Raw genomic sequence first — 25,684 nt, forward strand, 5'->3', positions numbered from 1 at the left:
TGTCCAGTTTGGATTAACTTCTGATTTTATCCTTTGCCACCAAACCAAAACCAAAGTAAACATTCTATGTAAAGTATTTAAAAACTTTAAATGTATTATTTATCTATTCAACTAGCAAAATGATCAAAAGGAACAAATTACTTTTGTGGTTGTTGAAAGAAATCATTATCTCAATGAGACTATTCAATATCTGAAATGACTTTTATGAACTTATTTCATGTACGCAGCAAGACAGACAACTGGCTATATCTTCTGTTTCACAAAATTTCAAGTATGAAACAAATTTAGTGTTTAATAAACATCAAAAAATACTCAATTTGTATAGAATTTTCTGCCTAGACCACTTTTCTTTAAAAACAAATAAAACTTTTTACCTGTATTAACTAGAGCACTGCTGTTGTAGAGTGTACCAAGGTGAGGTCCAGAAAGAGAGAGAAAAGTATGAAGTTTGCTGAGGTAATATTTAAATCTTGGCCTTGTAAGCACTGAACGAATTATTAAATTGCCCAATGAATGTCCAATAAAGCTTTAAGAGAAAAAAAGACATTTCTCCCTCAATATTCATTTTTTTAAAAAAAATCAAAGCTGATACACTATATATAAAAGATTCTACCATATATAAATTCTATTATATCTTAAATGTATATAGAAAATATCAGGAAATGTTCACCTATAATTAGTAACTATATAGGAATGCATTCTAAATATAGTAGTATAATCATTAGATTATATGTCTCTTAAAAGAACACACATTAAAAAGTCCTTTAAGAAAAACAACAAAATTGAACTAAAACAGGCAACTTAGGAAAACGGCAAACCTATCTGTACTATTGTCTAGACTACATCTTGAATGAAGATAATCTGATAAGAATAATATTTTTAAAATGTAATCGACTTAATTTTTATATCAATGGAATACAGTGTGATCATTCAAAATGTATATAATGGGTAATGAGCAAATTATGGTAATTAGTATTTCCATGTCCTCAAAAACCACTTCTGTCTGCTGGGAATTTCTGGACTCTTCTGGCTATTTTATACAAAAAACTGGACATCTTTTGAGTAGCAGAAGGCAACATATACACAACCACTAAACTACTTTCTGTCTCCAAAGACTTGCTTATTCTGAACATTTCATATGTATGAAATTATAAAATATAACCATTTCAAAGGTTTTGCTTTTTTCTTTAATCAGAGTTTTAGTTTCTTATATGTAAGATCAGGACAATAAGAAATTCATAGAAATGTAACATTCATGAAATTCACAGAAAAACTACAATTATATAAATTACCTTATTTTTGAGACTGTTAGACTATATATCTGAATATATTGTACTATTTCATCCAAAAGGCGATCAGTCATGCTATCAAAATCAGCAAAAGTATCATTCTAAATGAAATAAAAACAGACACATTACAAAATAACATATTACACGTTAACAGGGATATTACATATTAAAATATGTAGTCACATTGTGAAGATAAGCTTGAGTTTTTGTTGCTGTCATTTTGTTTTCTTTGAGAAAGAGACTCTCTCTCTCTCCCTCTCCCTCTTCCCCCCCCACCCGCCCCCACCCCGCTCTGTAGTCCAGAGTAACCTGGAACTCATTATTCTCAAGCCTTCACCTCCGAAGTTTTAATAATTAATTTAGGTAAAACCCAACATTTTTTTTAAAGAATAGTCACTGTGACAGTCATATTAAAATGAGTAAATAGTTCAATATCCTTAACACCTGATTAATAATTTGTTTGGTGAACTACTAGTAGTAGAACATAAAGCAATTTCTTTTTTTTCTTTTTTTTTTTTGCCAGTCCTGGCCTTGAGCTTTCTCAAGGCTAGTGTTCTACCACTTGAGACACAGCACCACTTTTGACTTTTTCTGTGTCTGTGGTACTAAAGAATTGAACCTAGGGCTTTATGTACACCAGGCAGGCACTCTACCACTAAGCCACACTCTTGGCACTGTAACTAATATTCGATGTGAATTTTGTCTTATTAATAAACATTGTGCCTTGTTTTATTAAATTTTGTTAAAATAGAGCTATATATTTGGAAAAATAACAGTATTTTGTTCTTAATGAATAAGAATTTACTCTTTAAAAAGTCTGAAAAGAAAAGTGTTTCTACTTCCAATGAAGCATGTTCCTACCTAATATTGAGGGTGAAACAGATACAAAAATGCTTACTTCCACCAAAAAGATGGTCACACTGTACCTGATTTCTCTCAGACATTAGAAAATCAATTCTTCCTCCAGGCAGTCCAAGTTCAATGTAAGTTTTTACCAGTCGGAGATCTGCACTGTTACCTATGGGGGGGGGGAGGGAATGATGTTTAAAGACTTAACAATGAGATTTCTCAAGTCATTTACTGAATTAGATAGGGGAATGACTATTTGGTTTCTCTTTTCCAGATAGGGCCAACATTGCACTCTCAGAAGAAAGAAGCTATTAAATGAACTATACAACTTTAAGGGAGGGAGAGTGGGGAAACTAGGAGAAAACAAGGGGAGAGGTGACATTGTTCAGAAAGAAACATCCTCATTACCCGACTTATGTAACTGTAACCCCTTTGCATACCACCTTTAAAAAAAAGGGGCTATAAAAGATGGATTGTAGCTTCTCTACACCCCTTCTAAGATTAAAAGGGACCAAAGTTATATAAGGGATGATGAGGCGAGGCTGAAAAGAGAACATGCTACTTTCTTTTTTTGCCAGTCCTGGGGCTTGAACTCAGGGCCTGCACACTTTCCTTGGACACTTTTTGCTCAAGGCTAGTATTCTGCCACCTGAGCCACAGCAACACTTCCAGATTTTTCTGTATATGTGGTTCTGAAAAATCGAACCCAGGGCTTCTTGCATGCTACCACTAGGCCACGTGGCCCAGACATGCTACTCTTAAACAAACATCAAAAGGAACAGATTCAAAAGTTATAACTAGGAAGTAAATAGAATAAGCTGACACCCTCCTCTCCCTCCCACCTTGCCCCTCTTTCAAGATTAAGAGAAGAAATAGGAGGGGCCACCTAAGTGTGCGTTCTCCAATGACACCAGGAATTTTCCAAGCATTCCTTTCCAAGCATTTCAATGTGAATGTATAATTCTTAGTGATATTCTGGCCCATCTGGTTTAAGAATCAAGCCCTCAAAGAACTAGGAGACAACTGAGGAAGACAAAACAACTGTTATGAGGTGATAAATGACAAGATTAAGAAAGAAGACAAAAATAAAAATTGAGGGGCCGGGAGTCTGGACTAGTGGTAGAGTGTTTGCAGAGCACACACGAAGACCTGGGTTTGGTTCCTCGGTACCACACACACATAGAAAAAAAGCCAGAAGTGGTGCTGAGGCTCAAGTGGTAGAGCTCTAGCCTTGAGTAAGTCCAAGGACAGTGCTCAGGCCCTGAGCTCAAGCTCAGGACTGGCAAAAAAATAAAATAAAATTAAATTTTAAGAAATTGAATCAAAATTATTGGCAAATGAACATCAGTTTCAAGGTAAATTTACTTTAAAATAAAATCTAGTGTGCCTAATAAAATGAAGCATTTTTCTGCTTCAGAGTATATTTAAAATCCAATTAATTTAAGCAATTGAATATACTTTAAAGTCGAATACTGAAGAAAAACAGACACTGAGTTGCTACAGGTTAAACCACTAGATGTGACGTACCATCTAAACCGTGTACACAGACAATGAGATGTACTCCATCTTCAGAACCACCCTCTTCTTCCATGCTAAAATAAGGTGCTGAGGATGCCAGCAGTGGGACATCACTGTACATGAACCCAGGGAGTTTAAGTTGCTTCAATTCTTCTTTTGCCTGAAGGAAGCTGAAAAAGTATTACAAAAGATATTTTAACAAAAGATCATCATTTTTTTTAGCTTTACAACCAAAGAAACCATCACCTAAAAATTAATAGACTTGTCACGGCCGGGAGTTCGGCCTAGTGGTATAGTGCTTGCCTAGCATGCACAAAGACCCGGGTTCGATTTCTTGGTATCACATACCTAGAAAAGCCAGAAATGGTGCTTTGGCTCAAGTGGTAGAGTGCTAGCCTTGAGGAAAAAGCCCAAGGACAGTACTCAGGTCCTGAGTTTAAGACCAGGGACTGGCAAAAAAAAAAAAAAAATGTATAGACTTGTAGAAGAGGAAATTCAGCAATTGTGTTTGTGTTTGGGTATGTGTGCACATGAGTGTGTGCCTATGCGTGTGCGTGTGTGTGATGAGGGATTATAGTCAGGGACTCAAGCAGAATGTTAGGCAAGTGCTCCAAAGGCCCATTTTGTTTTTTGTTTTTTTTTTTTTGGATAGGCCCTGCTAACTTTAGGTATCAAAACTTGTAATCCTCCTGTCTCTACCTACTAAATAGCAATATTTAGTTGTAACAATCATAAAAATATATGGGCTTCTGGGCACTCCTTAATAATATTCAGACTACTGAATTTTGATGACTCAGAGACACTGAGTGATATCCAGTTAGCATATCATAATTTTTCAAATTGCCAATTATTACTGCAATGATCTCATTTACTTTAGGTTCTAGAGATTTTATATGTAAATCAGAATGATCTATGAACTTTATTTATCTCCAGTGCACAGGCCCAGCCTTCTCTATGCAGACTTTGTAATTTGGTCTGAGGGGGAAGCAATAAGACACACTATGAATCAGTGTACAAAAGTCAATCTGCATTGTTCCCAATTTTTTCCAGATCTTTCACGGGTTCATGTGATATCAGTTCTGGAAATGACTGACAATGAGGTAATTAGGGTCCAGTAGATCTAAGAAGTTTCTACCTACTTAGTACTTGTGTAATGTTGTCTCTATTTCCCAGCCATAATCATCACACGCAACTTCTGTCTCCAAGTTAATGGGAGAGAAGATTCAGAAGAAAACAGGGTCTTAGCTCCAATAATTATGTTGCTTTAACATAAAATGACCAGTGGAAATTTGTATCAGGAATGTCTAGCCTACAGGAAAAGGTGATTTAGAAACTATGGGAATGTCCATATTGTGTCCAGTTATCCATTTGTGATCATCAAAGGAAAACTTGACATACAGAAAACACAAGTTATGGTGCTATATAAATATTTAATATTTTAATAGAATATTCTTTTTTTTTTGAGGGGGGTCATGAGGACTGACCTCGGCCTGGGAGCTGTCCTTGTGCTCTTCAGCTCAAGGCTACCGCCTTACCCCTGGGCCTGAGAGTTGTCTCTGAGCTCTTCAGCTGAAGGCTACGGCCCTACCCTTGAGCCAAGCCCCACTTCCCATTTTCTAGAGGTTAATTAGAGATGACAGTTTCAAGTACTTTTGTGCCCCATCTGGCTTTGAACCTTGATCCTTAGATCTAGGCCTCCTGAGTAGCTAGGATTACAGGTGTGAGCTATCATGCCTGGCTTTAATATTCTATTGAACTGCATTACTTACGCTTGTATTTGAGGTTTCGGTGAATTTTCATACCAAGAAATTGAAGATGTGAAGTTGTAAGGAATGCTGTGTGGCTGCTTTGTAATGGCATCAAATTTACTTTTAGAAGAATATTTAAGACTACAAGGAGACTCCCGTGGTGCAGATGGAAAAGACAAACACCCAGAAGTACAAACAGTAGGCAAATTTATCCCATCCCTTGGATAATCGCTGTTCACTTTTTCAGATTTTCTAAGTCCTTCTTCTGCTTCAGCAGCTCTGTCTGTATGGTGAGCATTTCCTCTCCCATCCAAAGTTGGATAAGGTGTTTCTTCATAATACCCATTTTGAATCATTTCTTGATTCTGTTCTTCCTCTTCATCCTCTTTGCCCTGTTCCTGCTGAAAATTACTATTTCCTTTTTCACAAGTATTCTTCTGAGAACTATCAGAATTGTAGAAGCTAACAGCACATGCATCAGAAATACATCTACTACTTTGACAGCCAAAATAATTTTCTACAAGCCCTTGTTTTACTACATCAGCACTGGCTGAAAAAGGCTCACTTATACTCATATGAGTTTCACTTTCAACAGGTGGGACGTCTGAATAAATTTTTTTGAGATCTAATAGATTGTTACTTTTTCTTTCCACAGTTCTACCATCACTAACTTCTCCACTAGTAGAAATGGAACCTGAAACAACACAAGCAGTGCCCATCGAAATCAGCTTTGAACTTAATGTAATTCTTGTTCCTGCAGAGTTATCAGGACTCTGGGAGTCTTTATAAATAGTGTCCAAGTTAGGTTTGGAGTTGCAACTACTTTTCATACTACTGGAACTATCTATATCTGAAAAAACAAGTTGTAAAGGGTCTTTAATGCTTGGATTTGAGGAATGTACTGTTGAGGTTTCACTGTCCAAATTACCTGAAAATACAAGACATTGCTGTTGCAAAATAATACTTGACTTGTTAGTATCACCACATTTTGGTAAATCAACTGTTCCTAGACTTAGTACAGTTTTGCTATCTGCTAGATGGCATTCAGGTACAACAGATTTCTTAGAATTTTCATCAGGTGACAGTTCATCATCAGAGGGTAGAGAATTTATAGATGTCAACGATGACTGTATCTCACTTAAAGCACTCATACTCTCAGTGCAATGACTTTCTAATGAAACTTTTACATTATAATCAGGTTTTACCAAAAGCTGAGGAAATAATCTGTCATTGAAAGGACCTTGCCCTTGCACAGTTTCGAAGCCTATATCAGGATTTGGATGGGTAGCAAAAGAACTTGGTTCACTTTCAACACCTGAATCTGAAAATCTAGAAGAGGCATATGTGGCATTCATATCTGGCAACTTAATTGTATCTCCACTTATTACAACATGATATTCTTTTGTAGAAGAAGCAGATGGATTACTTCTTAATTTAGCTAGTGGTTCTCCAACAAAATGGTTCCTTGCTTCCTGCAAAGCTTCCCTTTCAACTGTTACTTCTATATATTTGGATTTACCATTAGATTCTAATGACTCAAAGTTGGGTAGTAAATTATCCACTAATAATTCATCTTGTTGAAGCTCTGTCCATGGTCCTATTTTAACAGTTATTTTCTCCCCACTGAAAGGATCTTTATTACTGGACTTCACTTCAAGAGTTCTAACTTCTGAAGGTGAGGCACTTTGATGAACATGGCAATCATCTGATGAACTTCCCGATGCCAGGTTTTGTTCCATGGGTGTAGTTTCACTAGCATCCTGGCAGATGTCAAGTTTACCTGAAATGGACAAATTTGCACAAAGATTTAGGCTGCCAGAGTTCAAAGGACTGAACTGGTCTGCTTGCACATTTTCAGTATCTGGAGACTTTTGTTCGGTTCTCTCTGTGTTAGGTGGCAAATAACTAGCTTCCTCTTGGCTTGTCTGTCTGGCGTAGGTCTTTGGGTCAAAATTATATCCACATATTGTGGGATCCAGACCTTCCTTCTGACTATGTGAACAGTTGCCTTCATAGCATTTAGTTAGATCATTTGATGGTGTACTTTTCAAACATTTGTAGCCTACCAAAACCACAGAATCCTTACAGTTCTGTTTTGTTAATTTTTTTGTGTTTTCTGGTTTTATGGTTTTAATGAGCTTAGTGACCTTAACCTTGGATTTATTTGATTCTTCATTCTTTGCTTTTAGAGATTTTGTTAGCTGTTTTTCACCTTCTTTATACCAAACACTGGAGGCACCAGCAGTTCTGACCTTCAACTCTGGGCTAGAAAGTCCTGCTACAGAGCTTTCTTCAGTTTCATGTTTATCCATTTTACTGGACTCTGATCTCTGAAGATTCTGGATTCCCATCCAGGGTGCATCTAAGTCTTTTATCCAAAGAAAGAAAGATTCATGTTTACAACAAGTATGAGAACTCATATGATTAAAACTAGTTTGTCTAACTATAACTTTCTACTATCCTCAAAAATATATAAATCTGGAGGGAAAAAATAGTTTCATTGTAGGGAATGGCTTTATGTATATTTGAAAGAATATACTGAAAATTATATATGTGGCTTATATATTTTAGTTAGGTTATACTTACCTTCAAGAACTGAATCTAAATACCTATCTTCAAAGATTATAGGTAATGAATTGAGATCTCCATCTAATTCACTACATTCAATGGGCAGGGGTGGAAGAGAACTGCAGAAGGAAGTGGTTTTGATAGCGGTGCACATCTGTAGATGACTCTGAGCACTGAAAGATATTTCTTAAGTCAGACTGTAATAAAAAAAAAAAAGTATACCCAACTCCACTTTACAATCTACCCTGTTCTTTTCCCACACCATTCCTATTCATTTCCTTAAAATATAACCCCAATGGCCGGGAGTGTAGCCTAGTGGTAGAGTGCTTGTCTAGCATACACAAAGAACTGGGTTGGGTTTGATTCCTGGGTAACACACACATAGAAAAGGCCAAAGTGGTATGGTGGCTCAAGTGGTTGAGCTCTAGGCTTAAGAATGCCCAAGGACAATGCTTAGGAACTGAGTTCAAGCCCTGGGACTGCAAAAAAAAATAAAATACACACACACACACACACACACACACACACACACACACACACCCTTAGGAAACAGCTTCTTGGACAGTGATAAGACCGGGTTAAATGAAAATTATTGTTTGTTGACAATAATCTCATTTACCAATTATTACCAAATTATTTCTACTGTATTTTTCTATGATTTCATTTGTTATTTCAAGGTATCTATGATTATTGACTAAGCTTCACAATTTGCTGTGAATAGTACATAGAACAGTACCAGATGCTTGATGCCTACTGATTATTTGTTGCGAATATTAGGAAAATGTGATCTCCAAAAGTGCTTTCCCTACAAAAGGTATATGACTTTCTAACAAGAGATAAAGATCTTAAGTGATTGTTGTTCTTAATGGACTATGTTATTTCTTTTCTCCTTTGTTGCCCTTTGGTTAATCTCCTATTGTAACTATATCTGACTTTGTTACCTGGTATACTGTATATATGTTTATTTGAAATAGGAAAGGGAAGGGGGAAACACAAGATGATTGGGAGGGAGTGGGGAGAGGAAAATGGGGACAAAAACATAAGACAGGGTATCAATGTGTGAAAAGTAATGTACCTACTATCGGGTGAATGTAATTGTAACCCCTCTATACATTACCTCAATAATAAAAAATAAAATGAAAAAAAAAGATTATGGGAAATTTAAAACAAACAAAAATAAACAAAATAGAATACAAAATTTCATGGACCCATCACTCAGTCTAATGAACTAAATTTACCCTTCTCATTTATATGTATCTTAATATTTACTATCTATTCACATACTATGTCACTGTTTATGGTACTTTCAAGAGATATGGTTTGTTAGAACTGAAATATATAACTCTTAGCTATATAATTCTGACAAACAAATACACAAAACATTTCCATTCACTCAAAAGTTTCCTATTATCTTGTCTTTCTCAATTTCCTAATACAAGTCACTTGGAAAAAGACTACTGTTTTGATTTTTTTCACCTTAGTTTTGCTTGTTCCATATCTTCTTATATACAAAATCATACAGCATTCATTCTTTTATGTCTACCTTCTTTTATTTAGTATAATGTCCTCAAAATATTCCTTAAAGTCAAAGAAAATCAGATACTAAGGATGAAAGATAAAAGGGCATTTTTCCTGGACATTGTAACTGTAAATCAGTCACATAACAGAAGGAAATGTCAGTCAGGCTATCTACGGAAATCTGTAATAAAAACGATGCATGTAAGAGATTATGGCCTGTGAAAATAAAGACAGAACAAAATGGCTAAACGGAAAGCTGGGAAACGGATTGAATGAGACAGTTGAGGTTATAGTAAATCTGATAAAAAGGAGACAGGGAAAAATACATTGGGTTATTTATGTAAAGGATGGGGCTTTCATGAAGTAATTCATAAGATTAAATCCAAATAATTAATGAACAGGTTTCTAAATTTCTTTTATTTTTAAATACTATACATTCAGTCTCTAATAAATTTTAGTGTACAACTTATGCAAAAAGAAGTAAGTCATCTTAATTTTGGGTTTATGCTACTCACTGAAGTTCCTGGAATGCAATCGCAGCTTCTCTAGGATGTTCAAAGCAAAAGAAAGCCTCAGAAAATCTGCGAACCTAAAAATTCCCAAAATGGCATATTAATAACACTCAACAACAACACCATCAATCTGGCTTATAATAGTAGGGAGGAGATAGATGAGACCCTTCCCCCCACCCCCCAGGTCTGTGGCTTGGATCTTGGAAGGATTACCACTTGGCTTCTGGGTGGTTAAATGGAGGTAGGAGACTCACAAACTTTCCTGTTGGGCTGGCTTCGAACCATAATCTTAACATCTTAGCCTCTTAAGTAGCTATGATTACAAGCATCCAGTGACAAAAAAATATTTACAAAAGAATATTCATAGCATCTTCACTCAGGATAAACAAATAAGGAAAAACAAATCATTAAGGGACAAATAAATTCTGAAATAATATACAATAGAATACAAGTTAGAAATAAAAACAAATGATTGATATATAAAAGAGCTTGAATTAACTTCAAAAAAACAGAGTGCCGGGTGCTAACAGCTTATGCCTGTAATCCTAGCTACTCTGGAGGCTGAGATTTGAGGATTCTAGTTCAAAGCCAGAAAGCGTACTAAAGTCTGTGAGACTCTTATCTCCAGTTAACAACCAGAAAACAGGATGTGGTGCTGGAGCTCATGTGGTAGAGCAGTAGAGCCTTGAGCTGAAGAGCTCAGGGACAGCACCCAGGCCCAGAGTTCACGCTCCACTGCTGACAAAACAAAACAAACAAAAAGCCAAAAAGTAAAAAAATAAAAATTCTTATTTAGGTTTTAAAAATAGATAAGAGTAAGTTAGAAATCAGTATAGTGACTAATTATGGAGTGAGGAAATGGTTCAAGGTCATTTTCAAAACTAATATAAAGTTCCTACATAGTGGTGGGTTATCAAAATGGTATCAGTGGCATTTAGACTTCTGTAGACTTTTAGATTTAATAAATACAGTTTATGTCCTAAATCTGAGTACCAATATATATGGGCCAGGAGTTTGGCCTAGTGGTAGAGTGCTTGCTTAGCATGTATGAATACCTGGGTTTGATTCCTTGGTACCACATACATAGAAAAAGCCAGAAATGGTGCTGTGGCTCAAGTGGTAGGTTTCTAGCCTTGAGAAAACCCAAGGAGAGTGCTCAGGCCCTAAGTTCAAGCCCAGGACTGGCAAAAAAAAAGAAAAAGAAAAAAATATATAAAGTCTAATATATATATATATCAGGTATGAGAATGTACAGTAAAAAATATACAAAGTAAATTCAGGTTTAAAAGATTATTTTCTTTCTCCCATTGCAAGGCAAATTACATAAGTAGTAGTTTTAAGCACAATAATAAATAAAGGCTAAGTTATACCCTTTACAAATTTAATCATAAAAATAACTGCTGAGGGCCAGGAGGGTAGCCTATGTTAGAGTGCTTGCCTAGCATGCACAAAACCCTAGGTTTGATTCCTGTGGCTCAAATGGTAGAACACTAGCCTTAAGAAAGGACAGTACCCAGGCCCTGAGTTCAAGTCCCATGACTGGCAAAAAATAACAAATAAAAAAAGAACTGCTGAATGCATTTGTACCTTTACTGGATCCTTTTTTGGGAGGGAGGGGGGTATACATTTCAGTGCTTGCCTGCTATTCTATGCATGACAGGACACTATCAAGAAAGTGATAAGAAAGGCAGACCCCAATAACTAATGCCTGAGTTTCTAGCTACTCAAGAGGCTGAGATCTGAAGATAGTGGTTTGAGCCAGCTCAAGGCAGGAAAGACTGTAAGAATGTTATCCGCAATTAACCATTAAAAAGCCAGAAGTGAAGCTGTGCCTTAAGTGGTAGAGCACAAATTGGACCAAAAAGCCAAGGAACAGAAACCAGGTCCTGAGTTTAAGCCCCATTACCATCACATAAAATAAGTAAGTTAATAAGTTAAACAGTTAAAACAATCTACAGAAGGAAAATTATGTGTAAGTCATACAAATAATAAGAGCTTAATTTTCAGAATATATAAAGAAGTTCTAAAACTCAATGACTAAAAAATGAAGAATAGAATTAATGTGAGAAAACTTCAATATATTTATAGAAGGACTTGAATGTATTACATAAACTTCTCCAAAGAAGAGATACAAATGTCCACTAAGCACTTAGAGGATATTCAAAGTCATTAATTATTGGTGGAAATGCAAACCAAAAACCATAATTTAATACAAACTCTCACTTGTTAGGTTGACCATTTAAAAAATGAAGAAAATAACAAGTTTTGACCAGGATGTGGAGAAACTAGAATACCTTTTTCCATTGTTTTGGGAAAACAAAATGGCACCCAAGCTACGGAAAATAATTTTGAGGTTCCTCACAAAATTAAGCAATTAAGCAGTTAAATGACCTAGTAATTATATTCCTAGGTGGATAACCCAAATAAATGAACAAAGTATGTAAGCAAATAGTTTCAGATAAAGTTCAATAGTACCACTTTAAAACATGGAAACAACCCATATATTATTTTGTGAAGGCTCCCTTCTCTAAGAAAAGTCCTTTTTCTACAAAATGTTAGGCTGAGGGTACAAAAAGGTAGAGCAACTGTCTAGATGTGCAAAACCCTGAGTTCAAGCCCTAGTACCGCAAAACAAAAAACAATAGCAAAAACAAAAACCCAATATCCCAGACATGTTATAATTAACAATAAATTCATTACAATACTTCAAAGAATATCTTTGGAAGCACTAGAAATAAAAATTAGTAAAATTATCAGGGAGATATAAAACTACAGTGAAAACATGTTCACTCTAAGACACACAAGTAAGAGACAGAACAAACAATTCTCACCATTCTATTGCATTTCTCCATCACTTTTAATTACCTTAATAATACAAAGGGGTTTTGTTGGGTTATTTCCATATGTGAAAATAATGTACTTTAACCAAATTCACCCAGCATTGATCTTCTCTTACAGGCTATCTTTTCTAAGATGTTTATATTGGGACTACAATTCCTATTGTGAGCTCTAGGGGTTATCCTGTATCACTGACTTTCATATATTATGCACCTTTATAAGTGGCATGTTTCACTAACGAGGATTGTGACTAAGATGCACTATCTAGAGCTATCTTAACTTCAGAATTCAAACAGGAATAATGATATGTATTTATTCTAATTAACCAACATAGTAAAGAAAAATCAAGTTTACTATTTCTAAGAAAAATTTAAGGATAAATAATACTTATTAAAATGCATTTCTGTAGCTTACCCTCAAGGTATGATGTTCTTGTGCTAATAATATTCTTAGCTCTTCATGTAGTGTTATAACTTCTAGAAATTGTCCCCATAAAGCCATCAGAAGTGAGCACAGTTGTGCAAGATTCATATTTATAAGTTCTGCAAGTTCATCAGGATTTTCTAGTTTCTGAAATGACAAGAAAAAGAACTTCAGTGCTTTCCAAGACTTTCTGCAACATATCAAATACCTTACTGAGAATATTAACTTAAAGACAAGTCAACTATTCAAAAGACAAATACATGTATATATACATGATTTTCTATTTAACAATGACAATTTTCCAAATTTTACTTATTTATTGGGTAGTGCTGGAGTTTGAACTCAAGGCCTTGAGCATGCTAGGAAAGTGCTTTACCACTTGAGTCACACCCCAGATCTCATATATATAGTTGGTCAAGGGGCTTGAACTCTGGGCCTGGGCCTGGGCGCACTGTCCCTGAGCTCTTTAGCTCAAGGCTACTGCTCTACCCTTGAGCCACAGCCCCACTTCCTGTTTTCTAGTGGTTGATTGGAGATGAGTCTCGTGGACTTTAGTGCCCAGGCTGGCTCTGAACTACGATCCTCTGATCTCAGTCTCCTGAGTAGCTAGGATTACAGGCAAGAGCCACCAGGCCTGGCTATTTTTGTTATTTTATTTGAATAGGCTTTTACATTTATGCTTAGGCTGGCCTGGACCTTGATCTTATTTAGTTCCTGAATAAGCTAGGCTGATAGATGTTTACCACCTTGCTAAGATTTTTATTGGTCTTGTGAACTTTTTCCCCAGCCTAATTTTAACTATGATTCATCAGATTTCTGCCTCATGATAGGCTAATATTATAGATATAATGCACTATAATTCTCTAGAAGATTATCAATTGTTAAAACATGCCAAGATATTGGTAAAATTTTCCTCTCCAATAAAGTAAGTGAAGTATTTCAGACATCTTAAACTCCTCCTCAGAAAGGAAAAACTTTTGGAAATGCTTTCTTCCCCTCATTTCTATGTTATCAGGTTCACATCAATAGTGGACAATCCTTTTACAAAGTAATCAAGCACTTCTTTTTCTTTCTAAAGGGCATACATTTTACAAAGATTAATTTGAGAATCTCATAGATAAGAAAAGCTGGTAAAGAAAGCCATTTGTAACACTATTATGAGGGGTTAAATTATCCAAATTATTATGAGGGGTTACTTATGTTTGTATATATTGCCACTCCTGGAGCTTGAACTCAGTGCCTAGGCACTGTCCTTGAGCTTTCTCAAGTGGTAGGCTAGGGCTCTACCACTTGAGCCACAGCACCACTTCTGGATTTTTCTGTGTATGTGGTACCAAGGAATCAAACTCAGGGCTTCATGCATCCTAGGCAAGCACTCTACTACTAGGCCACACTCCTGGCCTCAGGGCTGGCCAAAAAAAATAAGTGCTAGAGACAGGTTCTGGTGTATGTCCTAGCCACTCAGGATATCGAGATCTGAGTATAGCATTTTGAAATCAGCCTGGACAGGAAAGTCTGTGAAACACTTTAAGCAACTAGCAAAAAAAAAAAGCTGGAATTGGAGCTGTGGCTCAACTGGTAGAATGGTAATTTTAAATAAAAAAAAAAGCTCATGGACAGCACCTAGACCTTGAATTCAAGCCCTGATAAAGGTACAAAATCAAAACAAGAATGGTGAGTATACTTTTCAAATCGATGTTTAATAGCTCTTTAGATATATTAGCTGTCAAAAATTTACCCAAGATGCTGATGGGAAATTTTATGACCATTCAGATACTGAAATTTAAATGTATACCTAAAACTTTTTTTTTTGTGGTCAGTTGTGGGGATTGAACTTTGGGCCTGGGCACTGTCCCTGATCTCTTTAGCTCAAGGCTACTGCTCTATCCCTGGGCCTGGGCATTGTCCCTGAGCTTTTCAGCTCAAGGCTACTACCCTACCCCTGGTGCCGCAGCACCACTTCCAGTTTTCTAGTAGTTAATTGGAGATGAGACTCATGGACTTAAGTGCCCAGGATGGCTTTGAACACAGCCTCCTGAATAGCTGGGATTATAGGTGTGAGTCACCGAGCCCTGTTAAAACTTTTTAAGCAAAAGATGCATATGGATTACCTAAGAAAATTAAATACACATGAAGAGCAAAATTCTATTTCACATTCTACCTTGTATTTTTCTGTTGTATGTCAGATACTAGGGAAATATATTCTTATTCTTTAAAATATTTCATATATTCACATAAGCATGAACAAATAAATGGCTTTTTAGATTTCTTTTATAATATAAAAATAACACCTTCTGCATTATTTTTTCAATTAATATTTTAAAGAGCTTTCAGAATAAAAGTAGCACTTGACATCAAAGATCAATAAATATCTAAGGATCTTGGATGTCGTTCAATGGTAGTTTGACTAGCATATAGGAAGCCACAGGCTCAGTCCACATCATGTCAAACAACCTGGGTTAAGTAATTTAAATCAATGTGGAGTGAACACCAACTTCTTTTGCTATAGAAGTTATAATAATGCCATCCTTTATACTCATTTTTGTGCATGTATGAATACTAGTATATTAAAATACTATTAAATTAAAATTTATGTGAGACAATGGAATTCTATGCTGCTGTCAGAAAAAACGACATCGCCCCATTTGTAAAGAAATGGAAAGACTTCGAAAAAATATTAAGTGAAGTAAGCCAGATTCAAAAGAACATAGGCTCAATGGTTTCCCTCATTTGTCATTAGCAGTAGAAACCTTAGGCTCTCCTAGCAAAGATTTACAATAGAGCAAAACCTAGATACATAAGGCTATATAGTGTGACACTAAATGAAAGGACCTCCAGGATATAGAAACAAAAGCCATATAATGAGTGATTGTTGTCCTTAAGGTACTATGTTAGCTCTCATCTTTTTCGCTATCCCTTGGTTATCTCATATTGCTACAGTATTTTACCTTGTTATCTAATATGTTTATGTGGTTATTTGAAATCGGATAGGGAAGGGGAGAAAACAAGATGAGAAGCGGGGGTAAGGGGAGGGAAATGGGGACCAAGACATGAGCAAGGGTATCAATATTAGTGAAGTAATGCGCCTTCTATCTGCTGAATATAATGTAACCCTTCTAGTAATTACAATAAAAATATATGAAAAAATATTTATGTGAGATAAAAGTGAGCATTTAATAAATGATTTTAAACCAGATTGATGAATTGACCTAAATAACAATGTAGTAACTTCTGTCACCTCCACTGCATGGATACTTGATTTCCCTCTGTCCTGCAAGAGAAATTTTCAAATACCATAGACAAAAAAACAGCCAACCAGGGCCGGGAGTTTGGCCTAGTGGTAGAGTGCTTGCCTACCATGCACGAAGACCCAGGTTCGATTCCTTAGTACCCCACATACATAGCAAAAAGCCAGAAGTGGTGCTGAGGCTCAAGTGGTAGAGTGCTAGCCTTGAGAAAGTCCAAGGACAGTGCTCAAGCCCTGAGCTCAAGCCCAGGACTGGCAAAACAAAACAAACAAACAAACAAAACAGCCAACCAATTCCCATTCAATAATCCTTTATGTAAATCTGCATTTTCCTGTTTTACTAAAGTAGTGATTAATTCCTATTCATACACTGCCACTTGGAAGCCTTTTTCACAAATGTCATTCTGAAACTGATACGTGGAAATTTCTTACACAATTTGAGCATCAATCATTTACCTGTTTTAAACATTACAAATGTTCTTCTACAATCTGTTTCTTTCTTTCAGCTTTATAATGTATTTCTTCGAAGGAAATTTCAAATCAGCATCTTAGTTCACTTTTTCTTTTACTATGCTTCCTAAGGAGTCATTTTATATTCCTATTTTGGACTGCTTATATTCCAATTTTTTTCTCTTCATATATTTTTTATTGTAATTAATAGAAGGGTTACATTATATTCACCAAATAGAAAGTACATTACTTTACAAATATTGATACCCTTTTTCATGTCATGGTCCCCATTTCCCTCCCTCCCTCCCACCGCTCATCTTAACTTCCCCCCTTCCCTATCCTATTTCAAATAACCAATTAAGCATATATAAAATATATCAGATAACAAGGTGAAATATTGTAACATATATTCCAATTTTTTTTAATTTTACTAAGTAGTTGTACAAAGCGATTACAATTCCATGTCAGGTTATGAGTACCATGCATCCCGATCAATGTCATCTCTTCTGTCATTCTCCTCCCATTTTCTTCCTCCCATCACTATCCTTAAGTAATATAGTTCAATTTTTATGGACTGTACATTGAATTGTAATGACTGCATTTGCTCATCCTTCCTCCCTTGTTCCATTTTTTAAAAATCTTTGCTCCATTTAGAATTGCTTCTGTAGTTTGGCATAAGGAGCAATGTTTACCACACTACTTAAAATCCAACTCTTAATATTTTATTCTATACTTATTTTTTTAAATACTGAGTGAAACACTAGATTTTATTCATATGAACTACACCTATCTTAATGTTATTTTTAAATGACTGCTAATCTTTTGGTTACCTATATCAAGAACACTGGACTTAAATCATTTGTATATTCTGCATATATACAGTTTTTAAGGAGAAGGCAAATATCTGCTTTAAAGAAATATAGTGTCTTCTAAATTTACAGCAAAAAATACACCAAACTAAATACGTTTTTTTCATTCATGCCTCTGATTTATTCCATTCAGGCAGCTGACAAAAGTCAAATGCTCAACTTAAAAAAGTAAAAAATTTTTGGTTTCTTGGTAAAAGGAAGAGAAGAAAGGGAGAGGTAAGGAAAGAAGGAAGAAGGTAACGAAAAAAGATCTGTTCAATTTGATTGTAAGAATAAACTAGGAACATGTAACCTGAGACACAGATTGATTAGTTGAATTAAAATGGTGCTTTTTACAGACAAGTTTAAGCTGTTTTACAAATGTTTCCAGAAATTATTTTATTAAAAGAAAATGTACATTTCTGTCAGTTAATTGTCATAACTAGCTCACTTATATGCAGAATATACTTTTACAATAGATAAATTAACATTATGGTGAAGTAAAATATATGTATATGTGTATACATATATATATATATATATATATATATTTGTTGGTGGTGGTGGTGGTATTGGTGGTGGTCATGGGGCTTGAACTCTGCGCCTGGGCTCTTTCCTTGAGCTCTTCAGCTCAAGGCTACTGCCCTACTTTTGAGTCACAGCCCACTTCTGGTTTTCTAGTGTTCAACTGGAGATAAGAGTCTCATGGACTTTAGTGCCTGGCTGGATTTGCACAGTGATCCTCACATGTCAGCCTTCTGAGCAGCTAAGATTACAAGCATGAGCCACCATGCGTGGCTTGAAGTCAAATATATTTTGATCAGCTAGTTGTGGTCTATTCCCTCCATGATCAACCATTTTATCTTTACAATTTCAGATAAATGTAAGTTTTCTTAAGCAAAATACTTAGAATGAGAAGCAGAAATTACTCAAATAGCTTAAAAATGTGAATTTTAAAAGTCCAAGTACCTTAACTTCTTCACATAGTTCAGTAAGTCGAGCTTCTACATCCATTTCCTCTGAAAGGAGTAAAGAGGAAATATTTCAGAGTTAGACCTGAAAATTAGCTTTGAACTTATATACATAAATTCTTTTTAGAAAACTCACAAAATCTAAATTTGCTATGCTATTTTCAAAAGTTCAAAGTAACATTTCTCCATTAATTAAATACATATTAATGAGATAAGACAATTGTGAAATTATTACACTCTGATAATTTAATGGTGTGCTTCAGTTCTCCTAAGAAGTCAATACTGACACTAAAATATTAACTCTATATAAGGTAACTTGAAAAATTGCCTTAACAAGACAAAACATATAAGCAGCTTTCACTATAATTAATATTTTGCAATATCATATTTAACATACTTGGGTTCTCTGCTTTTTATAAAATTTATTCCTAAAAAGTTAAATTAATTTTTATAACTAAACCTTTTTATTTTTGGCAGTTCTGAGGCTCAAACTTAAGTGTCTCAAGCTCTTGTTCAGGTTTCTTATTCATTGTTGGTGCTCTACCACTTGAGATACCCCAGTCTGGCTTTTTCCCTAGTTAATCAGAGATAGAATCTTACTGTCTTTTATTCTCTAAGTTTGTTTGCCTTGAAGAATGATCCTCTTGATCTCAGCCTAATAAATAGCTATATTACAGGCATAATCCACCGGTACCCAGCATAACTAAACCATCTTCAATACATACTGATTTATATGGCATATGCTATATCATCTAAAAAGAAGTAAATAATTTAAACAATAAAACCAAATACTAAAGAGACTTATTTCTGCAATGAATGAAAGTTTTAAGTTTTAAATCATGGTTCATAATCAGCAAACCTATGTAAATATAATTACTGTAAGCAAATTCAAGGCAATATTACTCAGCCAGCCAATCCCACCAATACACATATTTTTGAAATGGTGGTCTTTGGAGAAACTTAAAAAAACACAGAAAATGCTAAAGCAATCTTTTTTTTTTTTTTTTTGCCAGTCCTAGGCTTGAACTCATGGTCTGAGTCCTGTTCTTGGGCTTTTCCCTCAAGGCTAGCACTCTGCCACTTGAACTATATCACCACTTCTGGTTTTTCTATGTATGTGTTACTGAGGAACAGAATCTGAGTCTTTGTGCATGCTAGGCAGGCACTCTACTACTAGGCCAAACTCCTGGCCCCTAAAGAAATCTTTTTAATGACCATTTCCAGTTTGAAGAAAAAAATTCACTATTACAAATCAATTAAGAAATTAACCTGGGCTGGGAACATGCCCTAGGTTCGATTCCCCAGTACCACATACATAGAAAAAGCCCGATGTAGCACTGTGGCTCAAGTGGCAGTGTGCTAACCTTGAGCAAAAAGTATCCAAGGACAGTGCCCAGGCCCTGAGTTCAAGCCCCAGGATTATCAAAAAAAAAGGAAATTAACCTAAAATGACCTATAAGCCAAAATAATTTTACAATGTAAGTTTTAGGGGGAAAAGTGGTAAGGATACTTTAATAAATACATTTGTGAAATCTGACACTAAACAAATTTAATACTAATTAAAAGGGATTATTTAATTAGCCTATTTGTAAACATACCTACTGTACAGGTGTCTTTCTGGGTTCTTGACTGTTTTCTTCTGAGAAGGCGTTCATATAGGACCTGCATGTTGGCCTTGGCTAGTTGTAAGGATTGCACACAGCACTAGGTTACTATACTCTTCTGACAACAAAATTTACTAGAATTTCCAATTTGTTAATAATAGACTTAGTATTGATCGAATAGAGCAGTTAGTGAATTAGCTTATTTATCAGAATTACAAATGATGTACATTCATGTTTTTCTTTTTCTCCTTCCTTATCTTATAAAACTAGAGATTTAACCCAGGGCTTTTCACATGCTAGGCCAGTGTTCTACCACTAGAGGTGTTCCTCTAGCCCTTATGCTTTATTTTCATAGACTTAGATTTTCAGGGCTGGCAAAAACCTAAGAGCTCAGCAACGGCAGTTCTCTGCTTTTATAAATATAGAGGTTATGGCTTGCCAAAATCTAGATTCGAGAAGTCTTGACTCTCATTTTCAGTTGAGCTCAATGCCTCAAGCCAATATTTAACTATACATCATCAAAAAAAATGTACATCATTTATCTACAAAAAGAGAAAAAGGCAAAAAGCAGAAATGAATTAAAGATTTTAATTTAAAAAGAGGGAAAAGAATTTAGCTAAAAAATTTAAAGGATGGTATAGTACAAGAATTTTAATTTTTAATAGGACATATAATCTATTATCTAATCAAGAACTACGTTAGATTTCATTAGTAAATTGTGAAGAATATAATAATGTTTAAGAAACAATGAATCATTTTATTTTAAAAAGTTAATATTTTCAAATATTCTTCTAGGGATGGCATTCAAAAATATAGTAAAATTCATAACACAGAAAAAAATTATAAATAGTATAGAATAAGAGAATAGTTATTATAAATGAGTCATATTTTTTAAAAAATTCTTATGAAACTGTCCAGCTATGCCTTGATGGCTAAAGTTTTTTAAGAAATAGAAACTTTTTCATGTAATAAAAAGTGTACTATGCTATTCCAACTATTCATCCATTTATTCAAATATATTTTAAATAAATCTATGTTTATGGCACCAACAATCTTAAGTCTATGATTCTATAATTGGCTTATGTAAAACAGGAACCTGGGCTTGCTCTACAATTTTATTTTCTGATGAAATATTTTAAGTAATCTGTAGTATGATTTGTATTCATTTGGAAATTGATCTCTGAAATCATGTAAGGCCATTTTTATAATGTTTGTATTATATGTGTAAGTCCAAAGTTTTACAAATGAAAGTCATCCTCATCTGAGAAAAAAAAATAAAAGAATAATCATGCTGATATTAGATGAAATAGTAAAAAAAAAAGTGCTAAAATTTTCTAACTACTTGACATAAGGCTTTGACTTTGAAAAGAGAGACACTTTTGTTTAATTACTCATTATAAATTTTATGAGTAATTCTTATATAACAGCTTTTTTTGATCTCAGGGCTTAGTATTTATCTCAGGGCTTCACATTGGTTTAGCTTGCTTACTTCAACTGGCTTTTTACCACATGAGCCACATCCAGCCCTGATATTTGTTGGTTATTTTATTTATTTATTTTTGGCCAGTCCTAGGGCTTGAACTCAGGGCCTGAGCACTGTCTTTGGGCTTTTCCCTCAAGGCTAGGATTCTGCCACTTGAGCCACAGCACCATTTCTGGCTTTTTTCTATGTATATGGTACCAAGGAATCAAACCTGGGTCTGCGTGCATGCTAGGCAAGCACTCTACCACTAGGCCAAACTCCTGGCCCTTGTTAGTTATTTTAGAGATGGAGTTTCATGGGCTTTGCTGCCTGAGCTGACCCTGAACCACCATCCTTTAGACCTTAGCTTCATGTGAGGCTAGTATTACAGGAATGAGACACGGGCACTCAGAAATTTCCTGAATTTGGGGAAATATTTTTTCCTAGGTTAAATGTGGGTTATACGATTTTCACTTACAACTATAACAGGTAAATCTACTTGAATATGTTATGAAGATGGATATCTTCTTTACACAGGTATTTATTATCCTATCTCATATATTAAAACCACAGGAAGGCTTTTTTTACTGGATAAATTTTTACTCCTCACCCCCAAGCTGATTTGGTTTCTTATTATTGTTGATATAAGAGGAGAGGGATGAGAAGGCAAAGTTCTTTAAAGACAGAGGCAAAGAGCCAGGCATGGTGGCTCACACCTATAATCCTACCTACACAGGAGGATGAGAGCTGAGAATTGTGGTTCAAAACAAGCCTGGGCACTAATATTCATGAGACTCTTATCTCCAATTAACCACTAGAAAAACAGAAGTGGCACTGTGGCTCTAGGGGTAGGGTGGTAGTCTTGAGCTGACGATCTCAGCCCCTGAGGTCAAGCCCCATGACTGACCAAAAAAAAAAGGATAAAGGCATAATCTTTCCCCAGTATCCAGCACAGTACCTGCCTTAAGCAGGTGCTGATAAAAAGCCTAGGGAATGATGCAGTTCTTACATTTTTGACTCACCTTCCCCTGAGAAAGTAAGATACTCTGTGCTTAGATATAAAGTGAGCAAGTAACAGAATGTGTTCTAATGTACATGCTGATGCAGCAGACAGGGCCTTCTTGATTTCTACTATGGCATTCCATAATGAAACTATTTTTTCTTAAGATATCATCACTTGTGGTTTTTAAGTTTTACTTCACTGCCCTTCATAAGTGGTACTTTTCTGAAATATGATATTGTCCTTCTTTAATACTGTGGCCTGGTAATAGTAAACCCAACCAAAGTTTGTAATGTAATTTTACAAAAATTGTTTTTGAGTTCAAAATTACCAAATTAAAACTGAAATGTTATTTAGCCACTGAGGATAAGTGATAGTCTAAATTAGCTCTATAAATGATTCTTTTCTACACAAAACAATATTGCAAATAATTTACATCTAAGGTAACAATTTCCAAAAACATTATTCTGAGGGGACTAAATGGAGGGATTCTATACACAACGTAGAATACATGGCCATAAAAAAATCCAAACAAAACTCATGTTCCTATTGGTTGTATGTTTATTATGAACTTTAAGATTAATGCATCAAATAAACAGTTAATTACACTGACTAGTCAGGTGAAGAAAGTATGAGCTGGACTGGTTACATAATGAAATTAATCAAATTCACTAGAGTAGCCCCTGATAGGTAGGCAGTGAGGGTCAATATTATGCAACATCCAAAATTTTATCATAGCTGAATTGAAGTGGGGTGCAAATCTTTACAAATGCTTTGGTGGCTTTAAAACCAAACATAACACTTATAACTTAGTACGTTTCAAACCCAAGAACCACTTTCAATAAGTTATTATTTTACATAATACTGATACTGATACAATATTGGGATTCTTGAGATGAATATGCAAAGAATAACACTGAATTTAAATTTTAAAAGTTTTTTGAGTCAGGATCTCACTAAGTACCCCCAACTGACCTGGAACTCAAAATCATCCTGTTTCAGTCTCCCAAGTGTTAGAATTTAGGAACAAGCCACTACTCTCAGCCACTTTTAAGTAAAACTGCACAAGCAATTCCTGACTTACCTAAATATGTAAGGATAGAAGGAACTTATACTGAAAAGATAATTAAATATCCTTTTTTAAAGCTGCCATTAGCATATAAAAGATTATAAAACTACCTACTGTACAAAGTTTGGATCAAACAATTGCTATTTCCAATAATTACTCCTCTGTGAAATGTAATATGTAAAAGCATTTGCAAGCTACAAATAGTCACAAAATCAAGACAATATGATTCTTATTACATGCAATAACATATATGTAGATATTTCATTGTGGATTAAATCTGAAGTTTGATTTTTTTAAAAAAAAGATTTAATTTTGAAAATGTTAAAACACTGAGTAATGTTATTATTCCCTAATGTGGTATCAATGTATGGAAAAATGTTTCAGGTAATTATAATTTATTTTGACTGCTAATTATATATAATTTTGACTGCTAAATATTTGGAAGTATGTATCTGACATTTTTCCTATTCCATAAGTAACTATATTTATAGAAACATAGTATTTTCACATGTCCTTTTTTTTAAATGTAATCTAAAGACTGATTTCAAATTGGCCACCAAGATGTTACATCTCAACATTATAACAAATAATGCTAAATTTCAAAAAATGATTTTCAAGAGCTCACAAAAAGATGGAATGAAGAGAAAAAAATGAAGCATATATAAAGAGCAAAGTTTTAGTAGAGATAAACTGCAACAGAATAGTGGAAAGGACTTGAATTGCAATGTGGGTTTGGCCAATTTTCACATACCCAGTTCTAGTTTCTGACAAGAGGGAATCTCTTCTGTTACCGTAATGAAGTAGCTGTGCAATCCCTTGAAGGCCAGTAGTAAAGCAGAACAAAGCGTATAATGAAAATGATAAGCATGGTGTAGGAAAGAGTCTGCAATGAGGAAGTTACATCCCTAAAGAAGGAACAGAATGTCAAGTGTTAAAAACAATACTCTAGAAATATTATATTTGAAACTCAAAAAATATTAAGAAACATAAACTATATATTTGCCAATTTCTAAAACACGGAAAGTTCAGAAATATTCTGCAAAGTTGTTCATATGCATAATTTAAACATGCAGTAGAATGACAGTGACAGTAGAAATTTCAGCTACAATAGTTTTATAAACAAACAGATTTAATTATTTTTTGGTAACATGCAATGTATACTACATTTGAACTGAAGGACACTTTGCTTCTATATTTTACAGTACAAACTCCATTTTCTTTTATAGTAATAGCTACATTTATATGATTTTAAGTTGGAACTAGACTCTGGTCGTTTTTTTAAAGACTCCTTTGGAAACATTTCTACTTATTCTGTTAAGGGAACAAAAGATTATAAATAAAAGATTTTTATTCATTAAATTTGATAAGATTTAATGTTCACAATGGGCAACTAAAAATAATTATGGTCGTATTTAATTAGGTATGTAAGTTGCTAAACTCAAATAATTGATGAACGAAATATCATAACCACAGATAAAATAGTTTAAAATATTTCTCTGAAGTAAAATGGGTAAAAAATAAGACAAAAAGAAGACATAAATGTATCTCATTCTTACATCTGGTGACAACTGTCTAGTGTAGTTAATACCAAAAACCACACTTTCCAGAGTGGGAATCATCGAATCTTTGTTTTGTACTGGCGCATTTCTGTTTAACCAAGTAGTCTTCACAGGGCGAGGGAAGCTGAAGGAAAAGAAGTACATTATTATTGTCTCAATAGTTTATTTCAGGGTAAGATACTTACAAAAAAAATATGACAAAAATGTTTTG

The 25,684-nt window shown here is 34.7% G+C and overlaps 1 protein-coding gene across 6 annotated transcripts in view; it reads right to left on the bottom strand.

The window, feature by feature from the left end:
* Nucleotides 1–25,684, bottom strand: part of Fam135a (family with sequence similarity 135 member A) — a 65,594-nt gene that overhangs the window by 9,720 nt on the left and 30,190 nt on the right. For 2 of the 6 annotated variants that reach the window (XM_090338486.1, XM_090338488.1), the window contains 12 exons: nt 25,471–25,597; nt 24,666–24,819; nt 20,378–20,458; nt 18,778–18,827; nt 13,255–13,410; nt 10,006–10,079; nt 7,991–8,145; nt 5,426–7,772; nt 3,666–3,826; nt 2,216–2,307; nt 1,293–1,390; nt 375–526 (listed from right to left, as the gene is read on the bottom strand). In XM_090338486.1, the coding sequence (XP_090194612.1) occupies nt 375–526; nt 1,293–1,390; nt 2,216–2,307; nt 3,666–3,826; nt 5,426–7,772; nt 7,991–8,145; nt 10,006–10,079; nt 13,255–13,410; nt 18,778–18,827; nt 20,378–20,458; nt 24,666–24,819; nt 25,471–25,597 (3,647 nt within the window). Of the gene's footprint in view, nt 1–374; nt 527–1,292; nt 1,391–2,215; nt 2,308–3,665; nt 3,827–5,425; nt 7,773–7,990; nt 8,170–10,005; nt 10,080–13,254; nt 13,411–18,777; nt 18,828–20,377; nt 20,459–24,665; nt 24,820–25,470; nt 25,598–25,684 lie in introns of those variants that run through there. The other 4 variants (XM_090338489.1, XM_090338490.1, XM_090338487.1 and 1 more) reach the window with 4 other exon arrangements.

This window comes from Megascapheus bottae, chromosome 8, assembly GCF_031878675.1.
Source record: "Megascapheus bottae isolate mThoBot1 chromosome 8, mThoBot2.hap1, whole genome shotgun sequence".
Taxonomy (NCBI): Eukaryota; Metazoa; Chordata; class Mammalia; order Rodentia; family Geomyidae; genus Megascapheus; species Megascapheus bottae.